We start from the raw sequence: 22,471 nt of genomic DNA, 5'->3' as shown, positions 1-22,471 counted from the left end.
ATAATTACATTAAAATACGTCAGTTGTATATATATAACATATAATCATTGCAGAACATAGTGATTATTATGTTTAAAATATAACAGGTGTTCACAGTACGTTGGTATTCTACGATATATGTGAATGTTAAATACAAATTAAGAAAATAATAACATCGCAATAACTAATTATGTAGTGTATTTATTTGCAAGTATTTGTCATATAGAGGTTACTTCTCAACATTCGTATTACAGCATGTCATTGATATTCTTGAAAAATTATCCGAGGCATAAAAAGAGGGTATAAACAGAGAATCCAAAGTCGGAACGCTCGCAAGAAATTCATGAACCCCAAAGGTCACGTGAGCAGACTGGAATTGTCCTTATGAAGCATGCCACAGCAGAAGGTCTTTACATAGATTTTCAATTCAATACCTGAGATATGCTTTTGCAATGTGGAAGTGGTGATGCCTTTGGTCGCTCTCTCTCACTTTCTCGCTCGCTCACTCTGTATTTATATATATGAAAGTGGATGTATGTGTGTGTTTCGACATAGCAATTTTAACCATATTTCTTACAATCTGGAAAAGAATACTGTCGGGATACATATTAAAAATGCTAGAAAAGGATCGATATTAGTATCGAATCAATAGTTTCGTGGTCGCTTAGGTAAACAGTTCTACTTTCAATTCAAGTCCAATTAAGCTCCCATTAGCATCCAGGGTGGTTACATAGCGACAAAAAAATATCGAAATCAACCGATATTAGAGTCGAAGGGTAAGTTTTCAGTGCCGCATTTCCCATTAGTCCAACTAGGCCCGTGCCTAGAGGGCAACATATTTGAAGAGCGCAAAGTTTAAAATTTTAACTTTCTTCGTATGAAAAAGTTTTAAAAATCGAGAGCAAATATACTATTTCATGAGCAATCCTCTTTTACTATTCTAATATATTTAATGATAGCGTAAGAAATCTGAAAAAAATTCAGAACATGTTTCCCATTTATTTTTTGTTACGTAGTTGTAACTGTAGCATCTAGTGAGTGATATTTAACTGCAATAAATTCACTAATTAAGCATATTCGAATTAAGTTTTATTTGTAAGTTAGGGATCAAGGGGCGGATAAATATGTAGTTATTGGGGGCGCCGAGAGCAAAAGTGCGTAGGCACGCCGAGCTTCTAAATGCAGCACTGTTCGCTAAATTAATTGGTAGAAATTTTAATGCGATTTAAGACCAAATTTAGTCCTAGCGGTGGCGGTATCCGTTTGCTGTCCTAGGAGGAATGAAAGAGGCTGACATCAAAATTATAAAAAAAGACCTACATTAGTGTCGAATCTATAATTTTGGGGGTCTCTTAGATAAAGAGTGGCACTTCAGATGCCATGTAAGTTAAGCCCTCATTAACACAATGAAGGAGTTTGTGAAATTTGCGACATGTAGAAATAATTGAAAATGACCAATGTTAGTATACAGTACAACCCATATCTTTCGTGGCCGCCAAGTTCATTGGGAGCAGTTCTGATGACCTTTAAGTTTAAGTTCAACTTCCAGTAGGAGTGAGATCCCCCAGCACATCTAATAAGGAGAGTTGAGTTGTTGAGTTGATTTTAGTTTAGTGTCCCGTTCAGCAGCGAGGCTATATGAGACGTGGACCTACTGATTAACGTGGAATCTGAACCACATGAGCTCCCGCCGGGAATCGAACCCGAGTCTCGTCTTTTAAATGAAACAAAACATGTTAAAATCAAAGATGGAGTGGGTCAGTGGGTCGGTTGGTAAGTGGGTGAAATGGGTCAAGATTTGTGAGTGGCTCAGTGGATCGTGGGTCAAAAGGACGTGACCTACTGCGAAACACCACTCACCGTGACTCACACGGGCGCACCGGGTGGCCACCCTTTTAGTCCAAAAATATTTCGTCCAAAGAACATTTCGTCCAGAGATATTTAATCCAAAGACATTTGGTCCAAAAGACAATTCGTCCAAATGACATTTCGTCCAAAAGACAATTGGTCTAAAGGACATTTCGTCCAAAGGAGAATTGGTTCAAATTGCATTTCGTCCAAAATACAATTGGTCCAAAGGACATTTCGTCCAGGGATGTTTAGTTCAAAGCACATTTCGTCCAAAGAACATTTGGTCCGGTAACGCTTTGGGGTCAAGGGTTTTTTTTCTATTAGAAGAGTAAAAGTGATTCATATAACATTATGACTCAGTAGCTTCTTATTTCTAAAGGAAATTTGAAATAGAGATTTATTCCGTAATTTTCATTTCGATAGAACAAATAATGCTGAGATATTCAGAAAAACGTAAACGCCTGAAAACAATATGGCCGAACAACAGGAGTGAGGGAAAGGTTGCAGTGTGAAGTATTTTGCTGTAATAACTGCTAACATGACATCTAAAATTTTCATGTTGTGAATGAAATAGTTCTAAAATAAGTACCGGTAACTAAAATTAATGGAGTTTAAATTTGAGTAAGCTAAATATTAGTTATTCAAACCCTTGTGTTAGAAAAGTGAAAAATTATGTGTCAAGTATCTTTGAAGAAATACTGACAAGTAAACCTTACGTTTCGGTGAATCGAGTTGCTGACTGAGACATATATGAGAAAGTAGTACTAAATGTGGTCAGTATTTCAGTGAAGTTGTAGGTGCGAAGCTCCAGGGGTTTAGGAGATACAGCTACCAGAACATCACATAGAAGTACAGAATAGTCTTCATACAGTTGGAGATAAAAGCTCTGTAAGATCTCTTGTAAAGACAGAAGGTGAATAACAAATATATGGGTACGTATTAGGACTAAGGGGAAGTCATATAGTAAGGGTATACCTGACGGTGGCCATCTTGAAATCCGCCATTTTGAATTAAGGTTAAGTTTTCAAAATAGGAATAGGGTCATGTGATACATGATTTAAGACGCAAATTTAATCAGAAGAACAATGGTGACGTTACTTTTGATTTACGCGCAATTGGTAAAAAGTTACAGGGAAATTAAATATTGTTGCAGCATATGTATTAGTCCTTTACCCCACCTTGTAAATTTTGTGTTAATGATAATAATTAAATAAAAAGCAGGTGGATAAATATTAGGTCTATGGTAAGAGTTGCCTTGATGGCGGCCATGTTCAAATCCGCCATTTTAAATCAGACAAAAGTTTTAAACAAAACGCATAACATTGACACCTTATTAATACAGTAGCAATTTTTACCATAAATCCAACGGTATAACCATTTTTGCTTTATCATTAACCAGCACAAAATTAAATGGGAATAGAGTAATGCAATAGTCTTCGGGCTGATACAGCAATAACAGAAAGTGACGTGAACATATGGCATCGTGATAGGTTCATACAACTTTAGTCGTTTACAATTTACCAGTTCAGTGCTCCTCGTTTTCGCAAAATGATTCGATTCGCTTTCAATCAGGCTGGATATTTGAATGAAGAACCTGGACGTTGGATCGCTCCTTACGACTACTGCTTTGACGGAATTGTTAACGACAAATGTGTCAAGTGTAACTCGATTGCCTTTGTCAGGTGTGCTCACTGTGAGCAGAGCATTTGTGCAAGTCATGCACTCTTTTCTGAACTACATATTGATTGTACTAATTGAGGACTTTTCTGGAAGAAAGACCCAAGTTCAATTATGACTCAATTCCACTTTGGTCATTTTTCCTTAAATTAGCAACTTGTTCATGCGATAAAAATCTGGTTAATATAAAGCAAAAATGGTTATACCGTTGGATTTATGGTAAAATTTGCTATTAATACGGTGTCAATGTTATGCGTTTTGTTTAAAACTTCTGTCTGATTGAAAATGGCGGATTTGAACATGGCCGGCATCAAGGCAACTCTTACCATAGACCTAATATTTATCCACCTGCTTTTTATTTAATTATTATCATTAACACAAAATTTACAAGGTGGGGTAAAGGACTAATACTTATGCTGCAACAATATTTAATTTCCCTGTAACTTTTTACCAATTGCGCGTAAATCAAAAGTAACGTCACCATTGTTCTTCTGATTAAATTTGTGCCTTAAATCATGTATCACATGACCCTATTCCTATTTTAAAAATTTAACCTTAATTCAAAATGGCGGATTTCAAGATGGCCACCGTCAGGTATACCCTTACTATATGACTTCCCCTTAGTCCTAATATGTATCCATATATTTGTTATTCACCTTTTGTCGTTACAAGAGGTCTTACAGAGTTTTTACCTCCAACTGTATGAAGACTATTCTGTACTTCCATGTGATGTTCTGGTAGCTGTATCTCCTAAACTCCTGGAGCTTCGCACCTACAACTTCACTGAAATACTGACCACATTTAGTACCACTTTCTCATATATGTCTCAGTCAGCAACTCGATTCACCCAAACGTAAGGTTTACTTGTGAGAATAGAAAAATACACATGTGTGAAATATATTCTTACACGAAAGACCTTACTTTACATAGGGTCTCTAAAATGTCTACCCACAATTTCATTTGCTTTGGTCCACTACTTCCTGCGCTATTACGGTAATATTTACTTTTTTTTCGGAGGAGGCCTAGGCCCCAACAGTGTTTTCCGCACAAATTAAAACACGTTTCGTTTATTGTTTTGCGAATTGTCCCTATACGAGGTTTCGTTGCAATTCTCCATACTCCTTAAGAACCTCTGACGTATAATTATTTGCACTTTTGACATTTCGTAATCAACAGTTTAAAAGGTCCGTGATATACACAACCGCTTTTTTTTTTTTTTTTTTTAAGGAAAATACGAAACCCAATTACCTTAATTTACGTCTACAATATCTGTTCACAGTTCCATTCAACTCTGTACACTTCTTCTTGCCTTTTAGGCCTCAAATTTCAAAATTTTGGGTGGGGGATTTTGTCCTTAAAACCGTTTTTCCTCAGAAAATAAACTCGCATTCGTTTATTTTTTGCGTAATGTCGTTCCAATGTGTCGTTCCAATTCTTCATGTCCTTTAAGCACTTCTGACATACTGTTATTCGCACTTTTGATATTTCACGATCAAAGTTTTGTAGGGGTCTGTGTCCCACCCAAACCTTTTTCTTTTTTCAGGAAAATACGAAACCAGTATTCCCTTATTTTATGTCTACAATATCTCTGCACAATTTCATTCACTTTGGTTCATTTGTTGTGACCTTTCGGGCCTCAAGTTTCAAACTTTTGGATGGGGGCTTTTGCCCCCTAAAACCGTTTTTCCACAGAAAATAAAAAACGTATTTATTTATTTTTTGCGTATTGTCCCTACTCAAAGTTTCGTTGCAATTCTTCATGTTCTTTACACACATCTGACATACAATTATAAGTACTTTTGATATTTCGTGGTCAAAGGTTTGGAGGGGTCTGTGCCCCACGTAACCATTTTTTCCAGGAAAATACGAAACACGTATTCCCTCATTTTATGTCTGCAATATCTGTGCACAATTTCGTTCACTTCGGTCCACTTCTTCTTGCCTTTCGGGCGTCAACTTTCAAAATTTTGAGTAGGGGTTTTGCCCCCCCCTAAAACCATTTTTCCGCAGAAAAACACGTATTCGTTTATTTTATGTGTAGTATCTACCTGCCTATTTTTTTCAAAATTGGAGTGTTACACTTGGGAGGTATTACTTGTGAGTCATAATGTTATATGCATCACTTTTACTCTTCTAAGAGAAGCAAACCCTTGACCCCCAAGCGTTACCGGACTAAATGTTCTTTGGACGAAATGTGCTTTGAACTAAACATCCCTGGACGAAATGTCCCTTGGATCAATTGTCTTTTGGACGAAATGTCCTTTGGACCAAATATCTTTTGGACGAAATGTCCTTTGGACCAAATATCTTTTGGACCAATTGTGTTTTGGACGAAATGTCCTTTGGACCAATTGTCTTTTGGACAAATTGTGTTTTGGACGAAATGTCCTTTGGACCGATTATCTTTTGGACGAAATGTCCTTTGGACGAAATGTCTTTTGGGCGAAATGTTCTTTGAACCAATTGTGTTTTGGACGAAATGTCCTTTGGACCAAATGTCTTTTGGACCAAATGTCCTTTGGATCAATTGTCTTTTGGACGAAATGTCCTTTGGACCAATTGTCTTTTGGACAAAATGTTCTTTGGACAAATTGACCTTTGGACCAAATGTCCCTGGACCAAATGTGTTTGGACTAAATGTCTCTGGACGAAAATCCTTTGGACGAAATATCTTTGGACGAAACGACCCCCAACTACCCACCGCCCCATTCTATTCAGCGCATTGTAGACAGCATCTTCTGAACACTGGTGAGCTTGTCTACATTTTACTTTCAAGATCTCCATTTTTCTTCTTTTTTCATTTGTTTCTAATGAAAAAAGCTCAGGCATTTTTGGATTTTGATATTTGCAATTGTAAGAGTGGCAATAGCAATAGGAGTTCAATTTTGAGATACAGCTTGTGAGCTTTTAGAGGAGCTAACTGCTGGAAAAAAAAATGAATCACCTGTAATATATGAATTATTATACCTAGTATAAAAAACTGAAAGTAACTATGTCTGCGTGATTATCACGGTCAAATTGCAAAGTCAAATGAAACGACATTTGGTATATAATCAGGCTCCAATCCCAACTGGGAAGTTATCATACGCGTATCACTTTCATTATAACACATATACTTAGTAGGGAGTAGGTGTCCGAATTTTTGCGAGAAACTGAGTATCTTACAAGCCGTTCAACTTAAAGAGCTGAAATTCAGTATATAACTCTTTAGTAAAAATAAACAGAACGTGTCCTGGCATTTTTAAAAATGTGTTTTATGAGCGAAGGGGGGGGGGGATTTTCTATATATTGGAAATTGGTAGTGGGTTGATTTGTTGTAAAAATTATCGAAAACGATTGATATTAGTTGAGGAACTAATTGAGGAATGAAAACTACAGTCCTTTGCATTTTATACCCACTGCTTTCTACTATAATAATTTCTGAAGCTGGTGTTTAATATATGGATCGTTCAGAGCATAAGGCAATCAAACCATAAAGTTGTGAGAAAAATTGACATAACATTTGTATTCCAAGCCTAATTTCATGGGCATTTTAAATTAGTACGGCATGCTTAATTATATGGAAAACTAGTTTTTCTTTCTTTTTTTCTTACGTTGGTCTATTTTATCTTGATTTGATACTTTCAAATTTCATCCTGTTTTCTACTGAAATGTATATGTAAGCCAAGAAAGAAATAATTATATATGATAAATTTAATTCATCTTAATTTGAAAGATGAGAAACACTTTACCATTGTATATCGTAAAGGTCAGATTCACCGGTATTGTAACAGAGCGGTGCTTGAGCGATTGACGGTAGGAATTCAAACTCCGATAAGTGAAAATTTCACAGTCTTGTTTTATTTCAAGTGTAAACTCTTTAGTCAATGGGGAGAAGGACGTGGATCATGGGTCAGAGTTGATTACGTTGGTGGGTCGGAGTTGGTCACAATGGTTCAGAGTGGTTCATAGTTGGTGGTGGGTCCATTCTGTATTCTACCATTAATTTCATAATTCGAAATCACCCTGTCCTTTAGCTTAAAGACACAATCGTGGAACGTAGAATTTAATATTAGTGATGTAATAAGCCCATAATGGGTCGCTTCTTGTTTTACCTTGGTGCATTATACTTTTGCAATGGTAAGACAAGTTTTTACCTCTTCTGGGTAGTTTCACAGTTTCACATTTGTAGAGGTGGTCACGGAGTTTTCAATGAAGGATTTATTACCATCTTGACCGCTCGCTATTTTGCACAAGTTAGCATAAAGACTCGAGACTCCTACCATTTAAAAAAAATTTAGTAATACTCTTAAATGACATACTACTTCATTCCCCTTGCCATTTTCAAATTTTGAGTTGCACCCCTCCTGAGACCCTCCGGGGAACCTTGGGGCAAATCTTTTTCCTCGACACGGGGTACCTTTCAAATTATAAAATACATGTTTTCCGGTGTTGACATCTGTTTCATCGTTTCAGACTTTTATTAGTGTCAACGGGCTTCATGGATACCATGCTTCTTTATTCTCTTAGTTTTCAGATACAAGCCCCCATGCCGAAACCGTCAGTGGACCACCGATGCGCAACTGGCGGCCTTTCGCCAAAAGTTGGATCCTGCAGCTACGATCCGTGGTGGCCCCACTTCGGTTTTAAAAATTATACCACCAGCGGTAGAGACTCGACGAAACGCCAACGAACCACAAAATTCCTCCCCCAAAATATGTTAAATCGCCCATGTGCTTGATTTGTTTATATTCAGGTGAGTGCAAAAAACACTAGGGGAAAAAGCAAGTATCCCAAGGTGGGCGCGAACCTTCAACCTTAAGTTTACTTGCCGCATATTCTTCTGACTTCGCCACGGAAACGATGAAGAAAATCTCGCTTGTAGAAGAATAAATTGTTGAGGTCTTAATTTAGCCAATCAAACAAATCCCTCTATCTTGAGTTCTGTGAGATGGTACTGTGAACCGTTTCGAGATTTATTGCTTTCTGGTGGGGTACTATCTATGTGCAAAATTTGAGAAAATCACCGACGCGCACCTTCGGAAACTCTCCTCTTGAGTGCAATGTTGACCAGAGATGGTGTGGGTCAATGAAGCCTTGATCCACAACATACTGACCCAGCACACATCGTGACCCACAATGACTCAACACCCAACGTGAACCATTCACCCACCATGACCCACTCTGAACAAACCACCAACTATAAAGAACTCTGAACCATTGTGACGAACTCCGACCCACTAAAATGCATTGTCATTAAATTTGATCCATTATCCACACCATCCTCTTTACTGACTTAAGAGGTTATATTTGTACTAAACCAATTTTTTCCAGTAGTTAGCTCCTCTAAAAACTCATAGCTTGCATCTCAAAAGCCAAGTAGTAAATCCTATTGCCATTGTTACAACTGGAAATATCAAAATCCGAAAGAGCCTGAACTTCTTTCTTCATTATAACCAATGAAAAAAAGAAGAAAAATAGAGATCTTCAAAGTAAAACGTAGACAAAGTTGCCAGTGTTCAGAAAATGCTATCTAGAAGGCACTGAGCAGAACGGGTTGGTGGGTCAATGGGTTAGTGTGAGTCACAGTGATTGTTTTTCGCAGTGGGTCACACCTTGTTGATCTACGATCCACTAACCCACTCACAAATCTTGACCCATTTGACCCACCGACCAACTCAATCTCTGATTTTACATTTAGTATATCATTTAAAAGACGAAACATACATCTACACATTGTTTTCTCGATTGCGAATAGCCTTGATAAAAATATACGAGTTGAGATGGTAATTTCTTCTTAAGGTGAGAAATTGATATGATTAAAGAGCCCATCTTGAAGTGGTTACAAACTACATTCCAAAGTTATTAGAAACGCTTTCGCGACCCCAGAAAACTATTACTTCGACAAATATTTAAGTAAGTTTTTACATTTTATTAATCATATCTCCAAGTCCCTCATCCTGTGAAGATGGGGATGACTTTGGATATAACGCCATTGAGTGCCTCACTACTCATCTCAACGACCCAGAAAACAATGGATAACACTCTACAATCAGTCATTTTACACTATTTTTACATGTCACTTCTCCCAACTTCCATCCCTTGAGGTATCTGAATTCCACAATATTTTTTTTTCTTAGATTGAAAGTAATATGTCTCCCATGTTAGGTAAAAGTTGCTCCAGACATTCCGGAGTTTCGCTGGAATATACACGTATACATACATCAAAACATTTGGAGCTGTGTGAGCAATGCTTTCGATGTTGCTCCTGTAAATTCAAAATCCAGGTGGCATAGTCGCTCATACCAAAACGTGGCATTCAATAACATTGTGTTTGTAATAGTGTCACGAACTCAAACTATGGATTTGACACTAGAGACATTTTATTTTTCATCCTTTATCGTCCGCCATAATAATGGGTGTTGAATCGATTGAATTGAATTTGAGTTTAACGTCCCGTCAGCAGTGAGGCTATATGAGACGTAGACCTACTAATTAACGTAGAATCCGAACTACATGAGCTCTCGCTGGGGGCCGAATCTGGGTCTCCCACACCGAAAGCGTGTGCGCTATACGCTTAACCACAAAGGAGCTTTACGATGAGAGTTAAATTTGGACTGTAAGTTGCTTTCGGAGTTGTAATTATTAATTTCTGCAACAACGAGAACTATGAATTCGACACTAATATCGATCGCTTTTACTTTATATATATATATATATATATATATATATATATATATATATATATATAAGAGGCGGAGAGAAAGGGACCACATCCATATAAAAAAGCCTTGCAGATTATTGAACTGAAATCCTTTGGAAAGAAATCCTATTCTGCCTTCTTTCTCGAGTATAAATAAGTCTCTTAGACATGACTTAGTGTTCTTAAATTTCCTGTTTACATAGTTTTGGGGATCGGGAGTTTTGTGTCTGTAACGAAGATTGGAGTTTGTATAATAATTTCTGTTTATACCCGAATAGTCTCTTTACCTTTCAGAAAGCGTAAATCACTTGCTGTAATGAGAAAATTCAGAAGTAACTTCCGATGACAAATAGCTCCAAATAAATACACTACATAATTTATTCATTGCGGTGATATTATTTTCTTAATTTGTATTTAACATTCACATATATCATAGAATACCAACGTACTGTGAACACCTGTTATATTTTAAACATAATAATCACTATGTTCTGCAATGATTATATGTTATATATATATACAACTGACGTATTTTAATGTAATTATTTTATATAATTTTTCATGCATTGCAGAAAATAGAATTTCATAAAAAGAAGCATTGGCCCACATGGGAATCGAACCCTCAGCCTTACGATTTATAATCCATTGGTGTACCACTGAGCTAACACAAGCGCTTTTCGAAAAATAGTTCTAGTGGTATATAGCTGTATTTAAGATAATAATTACATTCATATCCACTGCAAACGCTGTTTTTGTTCTACTTTGACTTTTATTTTAGTACTCAGGAGAGAATAATGTTCTATATCTTAACTTTAACCATTCTTTTACATATGGAAAGATTCGTTTACGTATCTAAATGTTCCATTAAGTATGGAGAGCAAAATGACAAACAAGCATGTGCTGACATAATACGAAGTTTCGAAATATTGTATGATTAAGTATTTCAATCAATGTTGCTTTTTACATATAATTGGTAACAAGTCTTATTATATTTAAAAGAAGAAAAACACATCTGCAAGATTTTTCCCGATTGCAAAGGTTGGCTTCGAGGTTCGAACCTGGTTTACTTTTTCCCGAAGATACCCGAAGTTGGACTTAGAAAATTTTTGCCTCGAAACAGCAATAAAGAATGCGCTCAACCTTTTTGAGACAAGGTGTACATTACAACAAACAATAATTGTCCTTCTTCCATAGCAGAATTTTTATTTGGTTTAATTGTAATTACATCATTCTTGGTAAAGCTAAAAGGTAAATTTTCAAAGTATCACCCAAATATATCTCTAGAAAGTATTTATCCAAACTTAATTCCATGTGCATTATTTTCCCATTATAGAGAAACCTATAACCATTAGAAAGATTGAATATTCTAAAGATTGGGTCTTTAACATTCTTAGTGTGTTGGGAAACAGATTTAAAGAAAAAAAACAAATGGATAAGATAATCTGTGGTTAAATGAATTTTAAGAAGATGAACTATTAAAATGTTTTGTTCAAATAACTTGGCCTAAGGGACAAGATAAACAAAAGAACAAGGCCTCTTAATTGTGAAAACCATGATAAAGTGGGGTATATAAGGAGAATCCAGGCTGGCTAAAGGGACGGAAGCAGCCAAAGACGAAGGAAAAGTTATTCAGCCATGTGGGTGAGAGGATTCCACCTAACATTCATGTAAGACCTTTTCTCTCTTTGTAAAATCTTAGTTAGAGAAGAATCTGAGCCAAGTAAGGTCTCTCGTGTATAATATTTTGTGTTTACAAAATTCTCTTTATTTCAATGTAATTTTATTGTGTTTTTGCATTTTCATATACTCTCTCTCAGTGTTAATAAAGTTGCATGCTCAAGTATAATTCCTGGTTCTTTTACTTACTTCCTCAGAGAAGAGATAAGAACCATTATTTTTAAATTGACTTTAGTAGAATACTGACTACCGATACTCAAGAATGTTGAATTAACATTTTTATTAATCATGGCTCCCCTGGCGATATGCTAATGCTCAGATTCTTTTTTGGCTAGATTTTTACATATTTTATACCAGATTTTATTTTTTTAAATTTTTTTTCTCTATTTCTTGGTTAAGGCTGATGGGTTTCTCAGTGCAATTATTTTTATAAATTTAACATCCTTATAATTTTTGTTTGTTGAGTGGTTACGTATGCCGTTAACGCGCAGTGCAGTTCGATCACGGAAATTAGGTGTAAACTTCACCGAGATGCAGTCGGTTACAAACAATCTTACTACTTCCTGGTTACATTCCAACCCCCCCGCACCAGCTCCCACCTCACAACATTTCTCTCATCAGATTAACAATGTTACATCAAGTCCTCAAGTTAATGGATCGCCCTTCACTAACATTTCAAACCTATCCGTTGTTAATCCCCCAACTCACAGCACAGGGCCGACATTATCGGCCACTTCACCACCCACACAAGGAAATTCAAGTGATCCCACCATTCCCATACATCCAAATTCACTCAACATATTTTCGGCTAGCCCGTTAGAAAGAGCTGACCTATTCATTACTAACTTTGATCCGCGTACAGCTAAAATTGCGGGTTGGAGTGAAGACAAAATGTGTCCCATCTTTCCGTTATGTCTTGCAGACATTCCGCTGTATTGGTACAAAAGTACTGATTCACTTTCCACCCTGCCATGGAATACACTTAAGGATAAATTCCTAAAGCAATTTGGGCCAAACAATTTACCGCTCTCCGCCGCTGAAAAATATAGATCCAGAGTTCAGGAACCAACAGAGTCACTCCTCCATTATTTACATGCCAAGAAATACTTGGCCACTCAATTAGATCACCCACCCTCCTTTGAAGATTTTTTGTTGGATTCAATTACAGGGTTATTACCCCACTTCATTGTAGAATTTTCTCAGAAGACTATTAAGTCATTTGATGAACTTATCGAATTAGCAGCCACAAGGGAGAGAGCAGACAGGTTAGCCCAGCGGCGCCTAGCCAGCTTAACCAATCCTACCCCCCACCACAAACACATCAGCAAGACCCCTTAAACAACATCATTTCTCGTTTAGATTCACTTCAAGTGCAACTTAATACCCATCTTAATGCTCAACCCGTCCAACATACTGTTGCATTCCTGGAACATAATCAACCGCAGTACAGGCATCGCAACTCAGATCGTTCACCGTCTCCTTCCTACTCCCGAAATTTCTCCCGGGGACGGGATGAACACACTCATCGTTCACGGCAACGATCACAAAGTAGGGAACGGAATGACAGGAACCCAACTCAATCCCCACCTCCTACTCCCACACCACCCTCAGCTCACACCCATAAATGTTGTTCTTGCCGAACTCCGAAGCCACAACAAAACTCTAAGCCCACCACTCAGACCCCTCCCCAGCAGAATGTTAATAGAAAACGTCGTCCTCCTTTTAGAAAAGGTGGGGAACAATCGAAAGGGAGCAAACTATAACGAGGCTGCCTTGGCTACTATATATCCTATGCCTTACCCACAGTTTTACCCTCCACCATACCCATCTCCCTTTCCATTTCCACTACCTACAACTTCCCAAACTCCTTGTGGTCCCGCCCCTTTTGTTCCAACTTTACCTTCGTTACCCACAACAGAACAGCCGCCAAAAAACGGCTAAACTTAGAGGAGGACACTCCTCCTCCTCCTCCAACTAACCATTCTCTCAATGACTTACAATAACAACAAACATCCGACCTACACAAGAACACACAGATCCAGCAACCTTCTCCAGTTGCTGAAAATAATCATATTCCTTCTCCCATACAAACAGACGAGCATATTAACCAGTCTGGTAAACAGTGTACGTTGAATGTCCCATTGATCTTTAGAAGGCATTTAACTTACATTGAGGGCTCTATTGCTTCAAAACGACATAGTGCTCACCCAGTGTGTATCTACCTATGTTGTCTCATGCAGCAATAATTATCGTTTCACCATATTAAAGCATCATAGATGAGTTGTAAAGACACGCTGCATGTATCTTTTGACGATCCTTAAGTGCATGGTATAAAAGCGTATGATCAGTAACGAAAAGTTGAGCACCACTACTCCCGACCAAACTCACTGCCATTCATTAAGTGTCTCTCCTTAGCCCATCTAAATTGTTAACAAACATCCCTCAGGAGATTTAATATCTCAAACAGTCATGATTTTGCACTTTCAAAACTGTCTAGCAATAGGATTAGTGATTTACATTCACTCTATCCTTCATTCACATTTGACCCTTATCCTTTTCCTTCCCATTCATTAACAGACACACTCAAGCAAGCTTGCCGCCTTTGTCTCCCACTCGCATGATTCACTTAATCCTCCTATGAAAATATACACTGCACCTTCAAATTGAATTCTCACAGATAACGAGAATGCAGTTCTCCCCCCCAAAAAAAACTGTACTCCGCACATAACAACCCACGCAGCTGAGGTTTACGCGCATTGCTGATAACATCCAACACGTATAGCAGGACAACGAACTGTAAAGTTATAGGTATTCATATTCTGGAAAAACAATCTACTACGGTAAAAGGGTATTCCTACTCCCCACCCCCGGTATTTTGCCTTGAACCAAACCCAACATTTCAACATTATACTCCTTACATACACACAAAAAAAAGTGACGACATAGGCCGCCACTAACATGCGGGCCTACCCAGCAGGTCAACACTCGCGACCACCCCATAAGTTTTAGACCCATCCTATTAAGATAATTGACATATTAAATGTTCCTAATCATTACATTACGCAACTACCCTTCTCATAATAGTACAAGATTAAATTCATTTTACATTTTAGACCTAATATTGCATGACACAAATTACGTCCCGATGGATTTCATAAGCACCGAGTGAGAGACCGGGATACATCAATGACAGAGGCTAAGCCTCACCTATCTAACGCTTATGAATTTATCCAGCCTGAAAACAGACAAATGCATTACGTTGGCTTTCAGGCATAAGTCATTCGATCCGCAATTGATCAAATTTTCAAAGAACAATAACATGAACCAAAAATACTTTTAACTGGGGGAAAACGCCCTACCCCTTTCAGCCGACGAACTCAAATTGATAAAAGAGAATGTGCAAAGAGGAGGGAATGACTTATTGAGTGGGTCAAAAGCCCCCTCCCCAAATTGAATACCCATTCCTATCAACAGTTGTTTCACTTCAACTTACGAAAAAAAAAAAAAAACCTACCAAAACATAACTTCTTGTTCACTTTTCTCAGTAACACAAATAGAATGAAACATTGACCTTAGCAGGATTCTAAACCAAAAAAGAAAAAAAGAAAAGAAAGAAAGAAATAAAAGGATAGAGGTTGAAAAGAGACTAACACCCACCCTCAATGACCTCACATTACAAAGCACCGGATTACATTCAGCTATTTTACATACGCATGTCTTGTAAACGTTAAGTACAACGCTGTGAAACTTACGACCGAACACACCTGCATCACAAATGCAGTTCGGCATTATCATTTACTTAAGAATCTCTAATTGTGACGTCATCACTGACATCTATGCATCCATCCTTCTTTATCAAATATCTCATGGACAAAATAATCGCGGTCATTTTAAACAACGACTTCTTCCTTCTAACCATCTCGAACATCATTAACCATTCATTAAAATTCTTACAATTCAATTGGAGACATCTGTTCTTATAGACAAACACCCCAAAATAAATATAACATTTGACTCTCATCAGATAGAAGAAATGCGTTATTAACTACACCAGTTCATTAACAGAATGAAAATCCTATAACGTTTCTGAACGAAACTTTATTAAGACCTAATAGGAACGGCTGAAACCTCACAATCTCATTGTGGGCCATGTCGCCTTCAAGGCATCCGCTCCTTTCGTTTCTCCTGTGCCTGAAACCTAAATTCTCTTTCCAGAGAGATTTGGCCATGTCGATTTCCTAAGCGAAATCATGCACAGGAAGCTAGCATTTAGCTAATGAAATTCATGCAATATTGATAAAGTCACGTTCCAACATTAACTCCAATTCTCATAATGACACCATAAAATTCAAATTTAACAAAAGAAGAAAACATACCTATTATCTTCTAAATTGATGTCGTTGCTTTCCTCAAATTGACACTGATATATTCTCACAAATCTGTGTCCTTTTATCAAGGCAATTTTTAACGCATTAGCTCCGTATATACGCCCTCGGCGACATAAATGACGAACAGATCAATAACAACATACACGTCAGACATAACGTCTACAAGGTAAAAATACGATTAAAATCGGCAAAACTATGTTTTCGGTAGGCAACAAATTGCTCCATTGTAAATTACACCAACCTTGAAATTTCATTGATAACTAGACTGCAAATGACACACGTTTCCAGTCCATTCCAATTTCCTTTTATAAACAACTCTAAGGACAATTTATTATCTCATTGTTAACTAACGCTCATTTCAATTTATCTCATACTTAACAAAAAAAAAAAAAAAAAAAAAAAGAAAGAAAAGAAATATAAAGAGCAGAACTAACAAGAAAAATTGTGAAAGTAACAATTAGATAATCATCTTCAGTTCATCTGATAACAAGGAAGTTCGTTTGCAGTACTAAACTTAACACCTCATGTCTTTCGGGCGAAAAGAGAAATTCCATAGTATTGCATAGAACTTTAAAAACAATGCTGAATAATACAGAAAGCTTTAAAACGATTTACCCCGCAGCCACTAGTCCGCCTTGTTTTCATCATCCCATCTTCCGTCAACGAGAAACAATACAAAAAAAAAATCACGGACTCATTTCCTTCCCAGAACTAAACAACTACATGTCATTGAAAGTTCATACACAATATGAAGCATTTCAGTCTCTAACTTTTACCAGAGGTCATTTTCACAGCAACATTCTAATATTAGTACCAAGCAACTTACGCTGCCACACAAGAAGACATAGAACACCACAAGCTTCTCGATATACAGAATACACATATTATTATTATTATTATTATTATTATTAATAATAATAATAATAATAATAATAATAATAGCATTCATTAACGACAAAAGGTTACCTTCTCAGCAACCATGTCACTGTATTCAACCATTGTATGCATGGGAAACGTTAACACACCATTACGATTTTCAATTTTATTGACATAACTATTTACTTTCCTTTTTCGTTCTTTCATTGCAGGATACTAATCCTCATTCTCTTTCAAACCCCAACTCTCCATGCAACTTTGGATCCGCAAGGAGTAGAAGTAACGATTGGGTTAGATTTCTTAAGAATACACCAAGCAATTACATATACCTCCTTAGCACCCCTCATTTATACCTTTGATATCCCTGATATTGAAACCAACCAAGTGAACATAGATTGTTCTCCTGTCAACGGCTCAAAATTTTGTTTACCTTTACTTCAGATAATACAAGCGGCTAATAACTTTTCCCAGGACTTAATGCAGGCTACATATAATTCGAAGTATGGGTTTATACCCAAACAAAATAAACAAAAAAGAGCTTTACTTTCCTTCTTAGGTAGTTTTTTAAAATGGAGTACAGGAGTAGCCACTGAATCAGATATAGCACGATTTCATTCCAATGAAGAAGAACTGAAGATACACGTTCAAAATCTGGAACAGAGAGAAATAACAGTGCATTCCCAGTTGCAAAACGTGTCGAAACTCGTGTCCCGTCTGTCAAAAGAAACTAAGCAGGGATTCCAGGATGTTCAAACTGCTTTTAACAGAATAATTCGGGATGAAAAAACTATCCAGAACGACATTCTTTCGAATCGGCAACAAATGATCTCTTTTTTCGAATTATTTTTCAACTTAGATACATTACTTTTGAATAGTGTCCATCATTTACTAGAAGCAAGTATTTTTAATGACATTTATACGGCATGTAATGATAATAGGATCCTGCCTCAATTACTACCACTCACCATGCTGGAATCATCCGACCTTAAAAAACTAAATATCAAATTAGCCAAGAAAAATAAGCAAATTAACCCCTTATTCACATCTCATGCAGCTTATCAAATGATGGTGGCCTATTGTAACATTTCCCCATCGAAAGTATATCTCACCATCAATGTTCCGGTTATGCCCACAAATACACTTTATACGTTACACAAATTATTTGTATATCCTATTGGATTACCTAACGAAACATGTACACTGCATACAAATGTCAAATATGCATTACTTACAACATCCCGCACTATCTCCATGACAGCAGAAGCAATGCGGGATTGCAGTATCCCTAGTAAACTATTCCTTTGCAAAGTACCCTCCATTTCACAACCTAATAACGACATAACCACGTGTCTACATAATTTTCGTTTTCCTAAGGTAACAGGCATATACAGGCAGGCCTGTCCTTTCATTTGTACACAAAATCAAACAGTCGTTATCACTCAATTCTCCAACAATGAATATATACTCACAAACCCACCGCATCCTTTAATAGTTGAAACCCCCCAAGGCATACAACATGAACTAATTACGCCAAAATCAAATACCATAAGACTAACTTTACCCTGCGAACATAAACTCTTCTCAAAGGGGACACTACTTATTACACAAGATGATCTATGTGGTACTAATGAAATCATTATGAGACACATCTTAATGCATCAAGCGTTGTCAATCAATGATTCCCTTTTTCAGCTCACCCCAGACAGACTCTTTACATATAAGACAAATCTAACCAATATCCCATTTAATTTTACTGACACTATTTCCACAATAAACGCCATAGAAGCAACAGACAATAATCCCTCCTGGAATAACTGGATACCTCCAGAGCTCTCTGATCCTATAACCACTAGTTTAACGACACTTCAATTCCTTTTAACCGTAACTAATTCCATTTTCCTCTTCCGGTTATATAACAAATTTAAACAACTGCAAACAATATCCACTCCTACAACTCCAGAACTCATCCCATTACAAAATATAAACTAACAGTTCTTTCTTAACTTTTTTTTTTTTTTTTTTTTTTACAGAAAATGGGTCGCAGTGCTATCCCAACTTCCGCATCCTATCCTTGCACTCTCTTATTCCGATTTCACATTAATTACAGTTACTCCCCTCTCTTTCCTACTGTTAATCATTTTAGGGCTATGCTGTTATAAAAAATACCTAGCCCACAAAACCTACCAACAAGTTAGACAGCATGTGGCTATCCCCCTTCAACAGGTGATAGAACCCCCTCTTCCCATCGCTAATCCGTACTATTCTCCACAAAGAATTAGTAATTGTGTTTTATAATAAGTACCTATCCCCAGGTACCAGGAACACAGTACTGGCGAATCCATGCAAAAAAAAAAAAAAAAAAACTTCAACATTTAATAATTTTGGTTCCTTCTATTTTTTTTCATTTGTCCTTTATGAACCTACCTCTAATCCACATATTCACCTTCTATTATCCCACAGATCTGTAATTTGCTGCATCTAAGTTTAATCCTTCTATATAACCCATTCACACGCATACAGACAAAATATATAAAAATATACAATTATAATTGCACTGGGAATTTGCTGTCATGTCTCGCCTTGAATTGAGAAAAGCATGTCTTTTTTCTATCGCATAAATCTGGTATAACAACAATACCCAACCCACCTACGCACCAAACAAACATACAAGCCTCTCCTTTATTTCATTCCTTTCACGTCATTCATCATACCTCTCATACATTGATCCTCTCAAGCAATGATGCCTCCACCAGTAGCATCGAGGGATGACGCTCATGGTTCGATTCTCCATGGTGGATTCTGCTTCCGTTGAACGACGCAGACATCTTCTCAAGCAACATAGAGGGCCGCACAGGATGATGCACATTGGTTCGATTCTCCATGGTGGATTCTGCTTCCGTTGAATGACGCAGACATCTTCTCCAGCAACATCGAGGGCCGCACAGGATGATGCACATTGGTTCGATTCTCCATGCTGGATTCTGCTTCCGGTCTATTCTCCATGCTGGATGACGCAGACGTCTCCCCCAAAACTCCAAAGAAGATGGTTCCCACACCCATTCAACCTACTGCCAAGCTCGTGTAGTGAATTCTCATAGAAACAGACTTGCCAATGGACTATCATGGTACTTCAAGACAACAACGGGTTGTTATACTCTTTCCTCAGGCGGAGTGTATTAAAAATGAGGAAGTCCAGGTGACGAGCACCCGGAAATTTTCACCCCCAATGGACGACAGTCTATCCCCTCTTCAGCGGACTGGAGGGCTGGGTCATGCCATATTCTTGTGTTCATGGAAATTGTGATGCAGTGTAGAACATCGTTATACAGTGATACAGTACGATGTTGTGAATGTGAATTGTGATTCCTATTCTCGTTTATTCCTTTACGAATTCTTTTTTTATTCCTTTTTTTATAACATGATTCACATTATTTTGAATCTAATACATTCTCAGATAGTGTTAAGTAGCTCACTGCCAGGACAGATTTAAAGAAAAAAAAATGAAAAAAAAATATGGATAAGACAGACACACACTAAACGGTGTTATTCGAATCCTGTACTATTTCAGTGGGGGAATGTGTTGGGAAACAGATTAAAAAAAAAAACAAATGGATAAGATAATCTGTGGTTAAATGAATTTTAAGAAGATGAACTATTAAAATGTTTTGTTCAAATAACTTGGCCTAAGGGACAAGATAAACAAAAGAACAAGGCCTCTTAATTGTGAAAACCATGATAAAGTGGGGGATATAAGGAGAATCCATGCTGGCTAAAGGGACGGAAGCAGCCAAAGACGAAGGAAAAGTTATTCAGCCATGCGGGTGAGAGGATTCCACCTAACATTCATGTAAGACCTTTTCTCTCTTTGTAAAATCTTAGTTAGAGAAGAATCTGAGCCAAGTAAGGTCTCTCGTGTATAATATTTTGTGTTTACAAAATTCTCTTTATTTCAATGTAATTTTATTGTGTTTTTGCATTTTCATATACTCTCTCTCAGTGTTAATAAAGTTGCTTGCTCAAGTATAATTCCTGGTTCTTTTACTTACTTCCTCAGAGAAGAGATAAGAACCATTATTTTTAAATTGACTTTAGTAGAATACTGACTACCGATACTCAAGAATGTTGAATTAACATTTTTATTAATCATTAGTTCTGAATCGATATAATAGAGGTATGGTTTCTTTCTGCATAATCAATTTAGTAGTATCCATTTTAATCTTTTGAAAATCTTCTTTCTTTATGTATGTGTCTTGTAACGTTTCTAATACATCTTCCAATCGTTTTCTATCGTTCTCTGATTGAGCTTGTATTGACCTAAGTTGACTTACGCTAACAACATCATTTAAATTCTCCAACAATTTTAATTTTTCTTCACTAATATCAACATTACCTTTTCTATCTACAACATTACCAAATATATCCATGCTTATTTTATTACAAAGAAAATACCCATCCTAATTTTTCAAAACATTTCTTTAACATGTCTATTTGTTTAGATGAGTGTTTAAAATCAATATCAACATGAACATCATGTTTTTTAAACAGATAGTACAATACACATTTTAAGTTAATAAACAATACTCTTTTCGGATACAGTTCTATAAAGGACTCGTGTAAGTTTTCGAACTCGTTTATAAGTGTTTCTTCCACATGTTGCAATTTTAATGGTTTTTGATCTGTAACGTGATAGTGTATTAAATAGACATCATCATAATATTTTGTGCATTTGTTTTTCTTTAGTACTTCTAGAACATCTTTTGTTGATATTAAATCTTTTGGTATATCTCCAAATTCATCATCCATCACCTTGAACACACCTTTAAAAATAATTCTATCCTGTAAAGCTTGTAAACGAGATGACTGTAACTTAAATCTTTTTGTAGTATTATACCATGGTTTTCTTGCACAACCAACTTTCATTTCTTCATTAGTACTGTAAATCCAACCACTCTCTACAGAACAATCATTCCAAATGTAGCTATTCATGCCTTTTGTTAATGACTTACTAACACAATTACTGCATTCTAATGGTCTAGAGCTATAATTTGACAACAACTCCTTTAAGGTAATTATTGGACGCAACCTTTTCAACTCTTCATCCGTGTACAAAAATTTAGGTATTGACGTTCTCCATAAATCAATAACTTTATATACGTTGTTTCTATCATTTAAGTCTATCTCACTAACATACTCAAAATACTGATAAAAATTATATCTATCAAGTGCATCTAGTTCATCCACATGCTTCTCAAAATAATCTGAAAACCTATTGTGTATAGCTTCCATATTTATCTTAAACAAAACTTATGGATACAAACCATAAAAGCACTTAAACTTAATA

The 22,471-nt window shown here is 36.7% G+C and overlaps 1 protein-coding gene across 1 annotated transcript; it reads left to right on the top strand.

Annotated features, from left to right (window-relative positions):
• The first annotated feature begins 11,593 nt into the window (after window positions 1-11,593).
• Window positions 11,594-22,098, top strand: LOC145687922 (uncharacterized). The gene is made up of 2 exons (XM_081761482.1): window positions 11,594-11,856; window positions 17,343-22,098. The coding sequence occupies exons 1-2, from the start codon at window positions 11,825-11,827 to the stop codon at window positions 19,117-19,119; spliced, it is 1,809 nt and encodes a 602-aa protein (XP_081617608.1). The 5' UTR covers window positions 11,594-11,824; the 3' UTR covers window positions 19,120-22,098.
• The last annotated feature ends 373 nt before the right edge of the window (window positions 22,099-22,471 follow it).

This window comes from Thermobia domestica, chromosome 6 (genome assembly GCF_964235325.1).
Source record: "Thermobia domestica chromosome 6, izTheDome1.hap1.1, whole genome shotgun sequence".
Taxonomy (NCBI): Eukaryota; Metazoa; Arthropoda; class Insecta; order Zygentoma; family Lepismatidae; genus Thermobia; species Thermobia domestica.
The sequence above is the reverse complement of the archived record's forward strand: the minus strand, read 5'-3'. Positions and strand labels throughout refer to the sequence as shown.

What these genes read in the sequence shown, in the direction of transcription:
- LOC145687922 (XM_081761482.1), top strand. Translation starts at nt 11,825, where the DNA reads ATGTGGGTGAGAGGATTCCACCTAACATTCAT. An exon ending in GGATTCCACCTAACATTCAT is followed by an intron (nt 11,857 to 17,342) that starts GTAAGACCTTTT and finishes CTTTCATTGCAG; the next exon opens with GATACTAATCCTCATTCTCT.